This window comes from Danio rerio, chromosome 23 (assembly GCF_052040795.2).
Source record: "Danio rerio strain M-AB ecotype USA chromosome 23, GRCz13ab, whole genome shotgun sequence".
Lineage (NCBI taxonomy): Eukaryota > Metazoa > Chordata > Actinopteri > Cypriniformes > Danionidae > Danio > Danio rerio.
In genome coordinates this window covers 41,000,291-41,015,976 of record NC_141043.1, presented here as the reverse complement: position 1 = coordinate 41,015,976, position 15,686 = coordinate 41,000,291, and the positions used below count along the sequence as shown (strand labels likewise).

The 15,686-nt window shown below is 27.6% G+C and overlaps 1 protein-coding gene across 10 annotated transcripts in view; it reads right to left on the bottom strand.

Annotated features, from left to right (window-relative positions):
• Nucleotides 1-592: 592 nt before the first annotated feature.
• Nucleotides 593-15,686, bottom strand: part of plekhg5b (pleckstrin homology domain containing, family G (with RhoGef domain) member 5b) — a 156,751-nt gene continuing 141,657 nt past the window's right edge. For 7 of the 10 annotated variants that reach the window (XM_087307658.1, XM_087307656.1, XM_087307657.1 and 4 more), the window contains 6 exons: nt 14,091-14,223; nt 12,371-12,486; nt 11,533-11,678; nt 9,177-9,628; nt 7,044-7,470; nt 593-5,002 (listed from right to left, as the gene is read on the bottom strand). In XM_087307658.1, the coding sequence (XP_087163784.1) occupies nt 4,993-5,002; nt 7,044-7,470; nt 9,177-9,628; nt 11,533-11,678; nt 12,371-12,486; nt 14,091-14,223 (1,284 nt within the window). In that variant the 3' untranslated portion in view covers nt 593-4,992. The remainder of the gene's footprint in view (nt 5,003-7,043; nt 7,471-9,176; nt 9,629-11,532; nt 11,679-12,370; nt 12,487-14,090; nt 14,224-15,686) is intronic. The other 3 variants (XR_015523911.1, XR_015523913.1, XR_015523914.1) reach the window with 2 other exon arrangements.

The window sequence follows — 15,686 nt, the reverse complement described above, 5'->3', positions numbered from 1 at the left end:
TAGACTCCCTGTGGACTATTTTTACAAAATAATAATAATAATAATAAGAAGAAGAAGAAGAAGAAGAAGATTAAATTATCTTTAAATACATAAATCAATAACTCACATAAAGATGAAAGAATGAGACAAAAACTACAATATAAAACAACGCAAAAATATGATTAAGATTCGGATAATTTAGCTAAAATTTAAAATAAATGCTGTATAAATAAATACTGTGTGCATAATTGAATTAGTAAAATGTTAAATACATTACAATAAATTTAATTGTAGTTAAATGACAAGGACAGTATAAAAAACATTCGGAAATAAATAACTCTGTAATGAGGAGAAAATGCAACAAGACAACTTAACAGAAACTTAAAGCAAACATCCATTTCTGACCTGTATATATACGTTTTTAGTGATCATACATAAATGCATTATATTATTTTATATTTATTATTATATTATTAACATTTATATTATATTATAACGAGCAGTTAGATAGGTGTACCTAATAAAGTGGCTGGTGAGTGTACATTTTAGTGGGTGTTTTCTACAAATCGATGCTCATGTTCATTCCAATGCATGACAAAAAAAACTGCACAAATACTGAATGTCTTTTATTTTGAAAGACACTCCCTCACAGGGGAACCGCTGTTATTATTTTGGTTCTTAGCACATTTCAAAATTAATTTCAACGAAACACATTTAACAAAGACGACAAAACTAAACCGAAAAATGCAACCAAAGTGAAACTATTACAGAGCATATTTTATATATATAAAACAATTGCAAGCTCAATAAATATAACAAACACAAAATGCCTAGTAGGTAAACATATACAGTAATACACCATATTTATTGGGGGCAGCGTCTTTTAGGGTTGTATCTTTCAGATAAGGAGTTGGTTTTAGTTTAGCGAAGCACCAGGCAGTTTCAGCTCAACATGTCGGGTAACAGCAGTATCAAATCATAAGCTGCAGAAATCATCAATACATAAACGGGAACATCTGAAAACTACCTCAAGCTTCCACTTAAACCAAACACTCATAAGTGCTCAATCGGTTACAAACCAAAAACACAGTCTGTTAAACAAGTCATTTATGAATCCTTTAGACGTAATATACAGTAAGGGATTCTTTAAATAAAGCCGTGGCAAAACATCTATATTCATACAGAAATATTGACTCCATCCTGTTAATGAAAATAACACTGGTCCAAATGAAATGTTTAATATGCCTTAAAGAGACAGTTCATCATTTACTCAACCCTCCATTTGATCCAAACATAATTGAGATCATTTCTTCTGTTGAACACAAAAAGAAGATATTTCGAAGAATGTTTCCATAGGATTTGTTTTTTGCTTTCATGGACGTCAATGGTACGCTACATTCTTTAATATATATGTATATATATTTTTATGTTCAATGGTAAAAGATGGAGAGTAAATGTTTGTTTTTGGGTGTACTGTCACTTTAAGAGCTGCTCAAGTTCTCTGAAGTCAAACAGTGATTTCGTTTATATAGGTTGAAATCTCACTCATACACATTCATAAACTCCCTCTATAAACCTGTTAGAGTTTGTTTCTTGTGTGATACTTCGAAGCATGTTGTAGAATTTAATTCCATAGGATTTGTTTTTTCCTATTGTAGATGTCAATGGTTTGCTACATTCTTCAAAATATGTTTTTAGTTTTTTGTTCAACTGTAAAAGAGAGAGAGTAAATGTTTGTTTTTGAGTGTACCGTCGCTTAAGGGAATGCTCAAGTTCTCTGAAGTTAAACAGTGATTTGTTTTTATAGGTCAAGATCTCCATCATTTACATTCATAAACTCTCTCTCTCACTCCAAACCTGTTTGAGTTTTTTCATTGGTTAAACACAAAAAGAAGATATTTTGAAGAATGTTGTAGAACTTAAGTCCAAAGGATGTTTTTTTCCTATGTATGTCAATGGTTTGCTTCATTCTTCAAAATATGTATTTTTTTTATGTTCAACGGTTAAAGAGAGTGAGTAAATGTTTGTTTTTGGGTGTAATGTCGCTTTAAGAGCTGCTCAAGTTCTCTGAAGCCAAACAGTGATTTGGTTTTTATAGGTCGAAATCTCACTGCTTCACATTCATAAACTCTCTCCAAATCTGTTAAGAGTTTGTTTCTTTCGTTGAACACAAAAAGAAGATGTATTGAAGAATGTAAAAAAAATTGGATTGGAGTCTTTTGTTGAACACACAAAGAAGATATTTCGAAGAATGTTGTAGAACTTAATTCCATATGTTTAGTTTTTCCTATTATGCATGTCAATGGTTTAGTACAATCTTATATATGTAAATAATTTTTAATTTTTTATGTTCAACAGTTAAAAGAGGATGAGTAAATGGTTGTTTTTGGGTGTACTGTCGCTTTAAGGGATGCTCAAGGTCTCTGATGTCAAACAGTGATTTGTTTTTTTTTATAGGTGGAGAACTCACTCATTCACATTCATAAACTCTCCCTCTCCAAACCTGTTAGAGTTTGTTTCTTGTGTTGAACACAAAAAGAAGATACTTAGAAGAATGTTGTAGTACTTAATTCCACAGGATTTGTTTTTTTTCTTATTGTAGATGTCAATGGTTTGCTACATTCTTCAATATATATATATAATTTTCTTACTTAGATTTTTTGTCTTGTTTCTAGTCCAAATATCTAAAAATTCCTAACTCAAGAAGAATTTTCAAGACAAGAAAAACATATTGTCTTGTTTAGAGAAATAATATGCCAATATTAAGTGAGTTTTTCCTTAAAACAAGCCAAATAATCTGTCAATGGGGTAATAAAAATAATCTTACATCAAAAGGAAAACCAAGATTATTTTGCTTACCCCATTGGCAGATTATTTTGCTTGTTTTAAGGAAAAACTCACCTAATATTGGCATATTATTTCTCAAAACAGGACAATATGTTTTGCTTGTCTATAAAATACTTCTTGATATAAGAAATTTTAGATATTTAGACTAGAAACAAGACAAGAAATCTAAGCAAGAAAAGCATTTTTTTTTTGCAGTGTAAAAGAGGGAGAGTAAATGTTTGTTTTTGGGTGTACTGCCACTTTAAGGATTGCTCAAGTTCTCTGAAGTCAAACAGTGATTTGGTTTTTATAGGCCGAGATCTCACTCATACACATTCATTAACATTCATTAACTCTCTCTTTTCAAACCTGTCTAAGTTTCACAAAAGAAGATGTTTCGAAGAATGATGTAGAATTTAATTCCATAGGATTAGCTTTTTCCTATTATGGATGTCAATGGTTTGCTACATTTCTCAAAACATATTTTTTTATGTTCAATGCTAAAAGAGGAAAGCTCACTTTAGGGTGAGTTAATGTTTGATTTGGGCTTTGCTGTCGCTTTAACGGCTGCTCAAGTTCTCTGATGTCAAACAGTGGTTTGGTTTTTATAGGTTTGAGATCTCACTCATTTACATTCATAATCTCTCTCTCTCTCTCTCTCTCTCTCTCTCTCTCTCTCTCTCTTCAAACTTGTTTGAGTTTGTTTCATCCGTGGAACACAAAAGAAGATGTTTTGAAGAATGTTTCAGATTCCATAGGATTTGTTTCTTTCTACTATGGATGTCAATGTTTTGCTGCGTTCTTCAAAATATAAATATTGTTGTGTTCAACAGCAATAAATGAAATCTCACATGAGGGCAAGTAAATGTTTTTCTTTTTGGTGTACTCTCGCTTTAAGGGCTGCTGAAATTCTCTGAAGTCAAACAGTGATTTGGTTTTTATAGGTTGAGATCTCACTCATTCACATTCATAAACTCTCTCTTACACACACACACACACACACACACACACACACACACACACACACACACACACACACACAAACACAAACACACACACAAACATACACACAGTTTCATACAGTAGTGCAGTTCACATCCAAATTCACTGTAAAAAGTGATCAGCTACTTGAATTAAATGAGTAAACCCATTGTAGCTTGGAACTTTTAAATCGACTTTGTTTTATAATTGCACACTTAAATGTTTACTTTAAAGTTCACTCTTTTAAGTTCACTTAAAAGAAACACTCAAATTTTTTTTTTGGAAATAGGCTAATTTTACAACTCCCATAAAGTTAAATGGTTGAGTTCTACCATTTTTCAATCATTCAGCCGATCTCTGGGTCTTACAGGAGAACTTATAGCTTAGCTTAGCATAAGCCATTGAATTGGATTAGAACATTAGCATCTCACTTAAAAATGTCAATCATTTTCTTATTTAATGTATATGAAAATAGTCCCCAGCTAGGAAAATATGTACCAGCGCAGTGTAAAGCCATTGCACATGCTGCAGCCATGGTATGGCAGCAAACTTCCTTGATTAATACGCCAGAATAAAAGTCCCCTTACAATGTCGTCCTAGAAAATAACTCTTTATTTTCGGTCATTCTTAGTATACAACGTAACTACAGAAGAGTCTAGCTTTAAATAGGAAAATTATAGAAACTTTTTGGCCTTTTTTGAGTGAAATGCTAATGGTCTAATCTAATTCAATGATTTATACTAAGCTAAAAGTGATAAAGAGATTGGCTGGGTTGGCTTTAAAATTATAAAACTCAACTGATTAAATCTGGGGGAGTTGTAAAATATGCCTGTTAAAGAGTGCTCCTTTAACAGAATTACTATTGATTTTTGTAAGTCGAGTCAGCTAATGTTTTTTACAGAGTTGTCGGAAAACAGAAATAAGCAATAGAGTGTTTTCTTTACTATTAATGCCGTCATGTGGCCTCAAGCATCCCACAGGAAGGGCTCTGATTAAACCTGTTCTTTGATCATTTGTTGTCCTCGAGTTTTCTGATAACTGGATGTCCTCTTTTGAAGTTATTTGTATTTTACAAAGTGCAAGAGTTGAAGAGTCGGCAGTCCTCTGCTTTAGGAAAGGGATCTGTCCGGCTGGAAGAGGGAACGGAGAAGAGGAAAGAGTGCATTTGTGTCCCGCAGAACTCAGAACATCTGTCCTGGAGGGACGCTACACTTCTCTGTGGAGAGAGAATGTGATGAATATTAGAAAACAACAACAAAATCAATAATCAAAATAAAAAAAGTTGTTCATAAAAAATACTATACTTATATTACTATAATATATTTAAAATACGTTATTCTGTAATCAAAAATACATAAAAGAATTCAAATATTATTGATTTCAAAAAGAGAATTCTAATGATAAATATATTTTAGAATTCTTAATGTTTTAATATATCTATATTTTTGCCTTTTCTTTTCATGTTCATCTGTTTCTTTTCTTTTTCTAATGGATAACAAAACAAATTCAATAAATATAAAATTAATATCATTTAAAAAAAATGTTTTTCATAAAAATTCATGAAAATCAAGTACACTTTTTAGTTCAATAAAAAATACATAAAATAATACAAATATAATTTAATTCAAAATGGGAAACAAGATGTTAATTATAAAATAATTATTTATGTTTTGATATATAATTAATGATTTTCACTATTACTTTTATTTCTATTTTTCTTTTCTAATGAATACATGTCTATTAGTTATACAAGTTCAATAATTAATAGAGTAATAGAGTCTAATATGTTTGTATAATATAAAATAATATAATGCAGTTTTTAATCTTTTAGAAAATATTTTTTATTATATTAAATGCTAAAAATACACTTTAATATGTTGTTTAGAGCATATATATATATATATATATATATATATATATATATATATATATATATATATTATAAAATATATTTATTATATATATATATATATATATATATATATATATATATATATATATATAAAATATTTTTATTTAATTTTTTTATTTAATTAGTTATAATACAGCATACAATTAAATAATTATGTAAAACCAATACTTTTTTAAAGTATTAATTTAAATACATATTATTTACAATTTTAATACAATTAATAATTAAGACATTTTAAATAAAATCATAATAATTTTTTTGTATGAATAAAATAATTTTTGAATCTCGGTCTGGTGGGAGGCCTATTAGCTTAGCTTAGCTTACATCATTGAATCCGATTAGACCATTAGCATCTAGCTTAAGATTTCGATAATTCATTCATTCAATAATTAATTTTCCTCCAGCTTAGTCCTGTTATTCATCAGGGGTCCCCTTAGCAGAATTATCTGCCAACTGAGGTAAACAATGCCAACAAAGGGAGAACTTGCAAACTCGCACAGAAATGCCAACTGGCCCAGCTGGGAGATGAACCAGCGACCTTCTTGCTGTGAGGTGACAGTGCTAACCACTGAGCCACCGTGCTGACCCTGATTTTGATCATTTTCCAATTTAAATCTTGACTACTCTGAAGTTGCACCATGTACTAAGACATTTTATAGATGCAATATTAGGCAGTACCTGAAAATAGTCCCCAGCTAAGTAACTAGTTAACAGCGCAGTGTAATATAATTGCACCTGCTATTAAACATCTCAGTTTTAATTATTTTATCAAAAAATATAAATATTTATGAATATTTATTATTAATGGATTCATATATTTTAAATATTATCTATAAAAATGTAATCAAAATAATTTAAAAATGGTTTAAATATTATATTTTCAGCTTTTATATTTTCAGCAAAACTACTCTGGAATAATCTGCACAACAGTAATAAAATACCAAAACTCATAAATATATATATAAAAAAAAATTCCATCCAAATAAAGTTTTTAATTAATACCAAAATCATAAATCCAATGTGTGCAAACACAATCCAGTTAGTTTTGATTTCATTTGTACTGTAAACAATAAGTAAATGCACTACAATGCACTACCCTGCACAAATCGCATGTAAACGCATCAACCTTTCACAGCGTAATACTCACTACTCTTGAGTACTTTTAAAAGGGCTAGTACTGTTTACTCATACTATAAGTAATATTTACAACAGATATTTGTACTCCGTTTGCACTACATTTTGGGGCAAGTAATGATACTTTTACTTGAGTATGATTTTTCAGTACTCTGTCCACCACTGACTAAATCTAATAAGTAGACATTTAAACAGCAGCAGAAACACTTACGATGCAGTGAGCGTGGAGTTGAGCACCAGCGTTGTTCGTATCTTATAAAGCTGCGCCAGCGTGAGCTTCTTGTGCTGCTGTGTTTTCTGACGGCGGTTCCCGGTTCCCTCTACACCAGCAGGGGGCGACAGTTCCCCATCTGACGCGCTACTGTTGGGAATCTGACCAGTGCCAGTCTCGCGGGCCATTTTAGCCCGCTTCAAAGTGTCCATAAGCACAGCAGAGGGCAAACTGCAGGTCAGTCTGTGACTCTCTTCTGTGGGCAGAGACTCGTCTGATTCGGCCGCTTTAAGCTCCGTCAGGCTCCGGCTGAGCGCCGGTTCAGTATGTTTAACCCTCTGCTCCCAGGTGTGCCGACTTTTTATTTTCTTCTTTGGAATATCCTGGTGAACCGTGGATAGCAGGTTGTCCTCAGATCGGGATTTACCTAAAAAGATAATGATAACAGCAATAATAGTAACAGTAATAATACCACATCTTATTTTAATAAGGTGCAAGATAAAATAAAATAAATAGAATTGAGTACTGTTTAGTAGTATATCACAATAAATATTCATACAAATAATAAACTTTAATTCATTAAAGTATAAAATAAAATTTAAATAAAATAAATAAAATGTAGTACTGTTTGTAGTATTTTACAATTTATAAATATTTATATTTGAATATTATTTTTAATAAATATTCATAAATTATAAATAAATAATTTAGCTCGACAATCACAATAATAATAATAATTTAAAAAAATATATAATAGCAATAATTAGGATGATATTACACAATACAATTTAGGATGGTTTTAGTAGTATTTTACAGTAAATTCATATTTATATTAAGATTAAAAATAATATTTATAGACATTCATAAATTATAAATAAATCATTTAGGCTGACAATAACAATAATAATAAAATAATAATAAGAAGAAGGGTGATAATAATTAGACAATAACATTTAGTACTGTTTTATAACACATCAATATTAATACTAAAATAAAATAATATTTATAAATATTCCTAAATAATAAACAAATGATTAAATACAAAAACAGTAATAATAATAAAACTGAAAAATAATGAGGATAAAAATAAAAATAAGAACACAAAAAAAAAATAATTTATTAAGGTGTAAAACATTAGATTTTAGGGATTTACCTAAAAGATAATAAAAAAAGATAATGATAACAACACTAATAATAACAATAATAATAAAACATTTTAAATTAATATGGTGTCACATAAAAAAATGTATATTTACATTAAAATAAAGAAAATATTTATAAATATTCATAAATTATAAATAAATAATTTAGGACAACAACAACAATAATAATAAAAACATAATGATAATAATAATAATATTAACAGTATAATAACAATAATTGTAATAAAGATAAAAATAAAAATAATAATAAAACAAAAATAATAATTTATTATTAAGTTGGAAATATCGTATGTATTTATAGTAACATTTTTGTAGTATTGTATTTTTAAAATTAATAATAAAATATTATTGTAACAAAATAAATTGGAATAATATTTATGATTAAGATGTAAAATATTAGATGTATTTTTAGTTGTATGTTAGCCTTTTCTATTTTTATAACATTTTTGGGATATTTGATTTAATTTATATTTATTTTATTACAATAAAATCGATTTATTACAATTAAAAATACTTATACTGAAATATTTATAAATTTTAAAAAAGTATTTTGGTTCACAATAACAATAAACAAATCTAAAAATTAAATAATAGTGATACAATTATTATTATTATTATTATTGTTATTAAAATATTCATAATAATAATAACAACAATAATATTAATTTGTTATTATTATAAATGATGTTTAATAATAATAAAAATAATAATATGAATAATAATAATAATATCAATAATAATAATAATATGAATAATAAAAACACAAAAAATTGTAAAGGTATAAAATATTGGATGTATTTTAAGTACTATAGTCAGTATTTTTGTTTTAGAATTGTATTAATAAAAATGGAAAAGATAATACAATAAAATACAATTGTTAAAATTAAACAATTACTTATAAATATTCATACAATATAAATAAATCATTTACGTCAAAGTATTACATTACAGTAAATGCAGTTTTATTTACCTACGAGTCTCTCCAAAAATGGCAGACGGCGCTGAACTGGCGCTTGACGTCTGAGTTTATTAAATGAGAGTGTGATTGAGTTTTGAGATCCCACAGAGATTTTATCTTCCTCATCGTCTCCCTCTTCATCTCCTGTCGTCTCTGTTGACTCTTTATCCTCCTCCTCTTTTTCTTCTTCTTGTACAGGAGCTGCTGGGTTTTGTGTCTCCAGCATGGATTCGGGCGAGAGCGTCCCATAGGCGCTGTCCATGGACATGGAGCGGTACTGAGGGTCCAGGTCTGAGGCGTCCTGACTGTTCAAATGGGGCTCCAGCTCTGGGTTCTGCTGCAGGATGGCAGAGTCGGGGTCTGAATGTCCACCAAGGTCAGAGTGGAGAACAGAAGGATCCAAAGATAAGCCGGATTCATCCATATCCATCACTGAAAGGGTTTCAGTGGAGCCGTCTGATTGGCTGAAACAGAGAAATCACATAATTCATTCATTTAAAAAGTGTTAAGAGTTGAAACTGCTAAATAAAAATAATATACACTGTCAAACTATTAATAAATCATTTATCGAGCAAAAAAATCCCAAGTTGACTGACTGCCAACATTGTCATTACAAATAATAATACTACTAATAATAATAAAAATAATAACTTGTTAAAATTACACAAATATAAATAATTTATTAAGATGTAAAATATTAGAGGAAATCAAACCAAGTATAAATGTTATTAATTACCATATTAATTCTACGGTATTCAAATGTGTATAATATTAATTTAGTTTATTACAATAAAATGAAATCATTGATAATTAATAACTATAAATAATTATTTTTAAAACTGAGTAAGGCTAACTGACTTGACTGACTGCCAATGTTGCTAATTTCTAATAATAATAATAATAATTTCTTGTTATAATAAGACGAAAATAAAACATGATTAATTAAAAAATATGTAAAAAATTAGAGGAAACCAACCAAATGTTATTAACATATTAATTATATTAAAATCTAAGTATTTGTCAACTTTTTACAATAAAATGAAATTATTTCTAAATATATATATTTGCAAAACTAAATACTAAGGTAACTGACTATTATAAAATATTAGCGACAATTACAATAAATATACATTTAAAACGTATATATATAAATACACCTATTAATTACTTATTGCAATCATAATAAACTAATATTAAATAAATATTAAAATTGGATGGATAAATGGAATGGCAATGTTTATATTTTAAAATTTAAATATAAATTTATAGACTGCATTAATACAATGTGTTTATTAAATTTTTTTTATTAAAATATAATTTTATAAACACCATAAAACTATTAATGAATCATTTATTGTAAAGCAAAATTTCTAAGTAAACTAACACGCAACATTGTTAAATAATAATAATAATATCAATAATAATAATAATAATAACAACAACAATAATACTAATAATAATAACAACAACAAAATCATCTTAAAATAACCAATATAAATAAAATATTGGATAAAACCAACAAAATAAAAGTGTTATTACCATATTAAATCTATTGAAATGTGAATAATATTAATTTAGTTTATTACCATAAAAAGAAATCATTCATCATTGATAACTATTCATAATCATAAAAAAATTATTGGTTAACTGAACTGACTACCAATGTTGTTAAATTCTAATTCTAATTCTAATTCTAATAATAATAATAATAATAATAATAATAATAATAATAATAATAATAATATCTTGTTATAATAAAACAAAGATAAAATATGATTCATTTAAAAAATGTGTAAAATATTAGAAGAAACCAACCAAATATAAATATCATTAACATAATAAAATCTGAATAATATTTATTCAATTTATTACAATTAAATGGTTAACTGACTGTTATAATATTATTGCTACAATTACAATAAAAATACATATAAAACATAAAAAAAATCTATACATATAAATGATTTATTGCAATCATAATAAATGAGTTATATTAAAATTAGATAGATGAATGGATGGAATGGCAATGTTTAAATTTTAAAATTCAAATATAAATGTATAGACTGTATTAAATAACGTATTTATTAAAATCAAATTAAATAACATTTATGAACATATTTTTAAACTACTACAAACAAAATGCCCAAGTTGACAAGTTAAATAAAAAAAATAATACTATTTATAAATCCTTGTTAAAATAACACAATAAAATATCATTCATTTATAAATATGTAAAATATTAGATGAAACCAATCAACTAAAAATGTTATCTAGTAACACATTAATTAATTTATATTAAAATCGAAATAATATGTCTTTATTTTACTGCAGCAAAATGAAATAGGAAATAATATGAATAATGAAATACCTGTTGCTCTGGTCTTTGTGTCTAAGGTGAGGTGAGCTGTTAGTGGAGTTACAGCTGTCCTCGTCCTCCTGATTGTCCAGTAGTCTTTTCTTCAGACAAGCTTTCTGTCTGCGGGCTTCCTCTGACCGCAGACGCTGCAGCTGATTCTAACATGCATCAACAAAACAACCAAATCAGCTACTTGCATTACAAAATATCAAAAATAAATAGCTAAATCAATAAATACATGCCCAAAATTTAATAATACAAGCAGAAAATTAATACATCAGCTAAATGCATGCATAATAATAACTAAATGCATACACAAAACTATGAAATAGGATAAAAACAATACTAAAAAATAATAAACGAGGTAAATGGTGGCATAAAATAACAATGCATCAAAAACATATAAAAAAATCAACTAAATGCATGCATAAAGTATCTAAATGCATCCAAAAAAAGATTCATTCAGCTAAATGCACACATTAAATAAACTAAATGCATCCACAAAAATATTAAATATGCTAAAAGCATGCCTATAATAAATAAATGCATTCACAAAGTGATAAAATATGCAATAAATAACTAAATAATCAAAAAACATTTAATGAAAGAACTAAATACATACACAAAATACACTAAAATACACTTAATGCATGCATAAAAAACTAAATTCCTTCACAAAATGATGAAATCAGCCAAATGCATGCATATAATAACTAAATGCATCCACTAAATGATTAAATCAGCTAAATGTGTGTGTAAAATAGTGAAAACAAGAACACTGCAGATGGTTCAACACGTCAGAAAATGTCAAACAGAGATCATTATTATTAGATAAAGGATTTAACCATACCTGCACATTGCATATTGCATCAGTCCAGCTTTTCCCCTGGGCGGCGCTGTTGGCCTGGAAAGTGTAAGCAGCCACAGCGCTCTTGAACTCATTGAGGTAGATGAGGACAAATGAGCCTAAAGCAGAACAAAACAAATCAAAACACAACATTAATAATACTGTATTGCAGCAAAAATAACAACATTATATCATGCATTACATTACAAAATATAATAATAAAACATTAAATTATTTGATTGCAAAATACAATGACATTTAATATTTAATTATTATTATTATAAACAAAACTATTATTATTATTAATACAATAATTAATATTTAATATTAATACTTGAATTGCACATTCAATTCTATTCTTTTTCTTTTTCATTCTTTTATAACCTATTTTAACACATTTTAAATTGTTTTTATCTGTTTTTAATAATTTTTATTGTTTGCATTTTATGTCCTAAACTTGTCTTTTTTATTCCTGTTTATGTAAAGCACTTTGAATTGCCACTGTGCATGAAATGTGCTATATAAATAAACTTGCCTTGCACATATTAATATCAATGATTTATAAAACTTTCAATTGTTTTTCTTTATGCTAAATAAAAGAATGAATAATACATTTAATATTTTGAATCTATTCGATTTAATTTAATGATATATTATTATTATTTATTATTATTATTATTATTATTATTATTAATTAGACATTTTATTTTAGGGATTTATCCAGCATGTGCTAACAACAAACTATTAAATAATTAAACTATTAATAATTAATTAATCTAAAAAATTTTTAGATTAGATTATAAATAATGAAACAATCATATTTATTTGTTTATGATCAATTAGACATTTTATTTTACATATTTATTCAGAACGAGATAAAAAACTAAATAATCATTAGATCAAATTATCAATAGCAAAGCAATCATATTTATTAATAATTTATTAAATATTTAGACATTTTACTTTAGTTATTTATTCAGAGTGTGATAAAAATACTAATTATTATATTAAATTATAAATAATAATGCATGTATCAAAAAAAACTAAATGCATCCACAAAAATATTAAATGAGCTAAATGGATGCATAAAATAACTAAATGCATAGACAAAAATTATTAAATCAGTTAAATGCATGCATAAAATAATGATTAATTAAACATTTTATTTTAGATATTTATTTGGAATGCCAAAACAAAAACAAACTAATTATTAAAGTAGATTATCAATAACAAAACAACCATATTTATTAATAAGTTATGATTAATTGGACATTTTATTTTACATATTTATTCAGAATGGGATAAAAAATGAAATAATTATTATATTAGATTATAAATAATAAAAGAATAATATTTATGAAAAATTAATTAAATGTTTAGACATTTTATTTTAGTTATTTATTCAGAATGTGATAAAACAAACGAATTAATAAATTAGATTATAAATAATAAAAATATATATTTATGAATAATTTATGACTAATTACATGTTTTATTTCAGCTATTTATTCGGAATGTGATAACAAAAAAAAAAAATTAAATTTGATTATAAATAAAAAAAATACAATAAACTGTATGAATAAAATTAAGACACTGCTAATAAATAATGCAATAATTACATTAAAAACAATACCAGTATTAATTTTTATCATCCTCATTAAAATGTACATTTGTTTGCATTACAAATTTGATAATTAAAATAAATTTGTAAATGGATGCCCACCTGGGTCTTTGAGCTCACGGCACACCACATTATGCAAGAGGAGCGGCTGCCGGACCACCTTCACCTTCTCCAGTCGCTTCACTGGTTTAGTGATCAGCAGCAGATCAGTGAACAGGAAGCAGTAAGCATCCATCTAAATAAAACACACACACAGAAGTAAAACACTAGTCACTTAAAAACAATACTACATCTTAAAATTGACAATTCACCCCAAAATGAAAAGTCTGTCATTGTTTACTCTTCCCTTACATGTACACAATCTGCATGAGGTTCTTTCTTCTATTGAAGGCAAAAGAAGATATTTTGAGAAATGTGGAAAAAACAGCTTCTATTATATTTTTTTCCTACTATCAACAGCTGGGTTTCCATCCCCCTGTGTTAAAAATGTGCATGTTGAAGTGTGTAAATTTATTTATTAAATGCATGTAAAATTTTGTAATGGCAATGCCTTCCTTGTATAAACTTTCTATGGTGTTTTTATATCTGGTCAAGAAGGTTTAACCAATATATTTAGAACAATCACCATCACATAATCTTCACATGCATTTGTTATTATTATTATTATTTGTTTGGTTCTTTGTTATATTTTACTTTTACTTTTTGTTCTGTTTCATGTTGTAACGTTTGCTCGCAGAACGTATTTTGGATAAGTGTGTGCGTTCGTTTGTATGTGGGTGTGTCGTTTCATGCATGTGTTACAGGTACGAACGGCATTGGAGAATCCGCATTTCGTGCTGATGACGTTGGCCGCTGACGCTGGGTTTGCGCCACCAATCGCTGGTTGGCGTAGCGTTTAAAAGCCGAGCCCAAACTGCAATGGCGATCTCTCTCTCTCTCTCTCTCTCTCTGTCTCTTTCCTTCTCGCCACTTCTCGCTCTTATTCTTTCTGTGGGTCTCTGTGAGGACAGTCTCTCTTGCGAGGGCTAGTCTGAGAGAATGTGTTTTGCTTGTTTAATGCTCTTGTCTAAAGTTTGCGATTTAACAATGCTTGTGAAATTGTCCAGTTAACTGACATTTTTGAGTGATGCCTCGGAGAGGTGTAGGAGTGAGTAAGTCGCGCGATATACATATACAACACTCAGATTGATATTTTGTATTAGTTCATTAGGTTCAGGAGAATGTGCTGTTTTCTGTATGTTTTGTTTTTAGTTAGAGCAGTTTAGTTAAGACGTTTGGTACGTTGAAGATGTTTCTTTTCATGCTTTTCTTTTCATATTCAGTTTAGTTTGGTGAAAACAGTTACTGAGTTTTGTTATATTTATTTCTTTGATTTAAGCACATTCAACTACTTCCTCTCCCCCCAGGTAATTCATTATTTAATCATTGTAAATATTTTCCTTTCACTGTATAATATATTTTCACTGGTTTTCATTGGATATATGGGCAATAAATAATTGCAGTGATTATTTGATTCAGTTTATTTCTTTCTCCATCCGCTTGTCACACACATTAAACTAATGTATGTTATGTCATCTACTCCTAGTTTAATATTAACATCTAAAAGGACGTAACACATGTGTTATGTGTTGAATATGACTATTGATGTATTGATGACTGATTTCTGTGATGCTTAATAAAAAAAAGAAGTATTGGTAA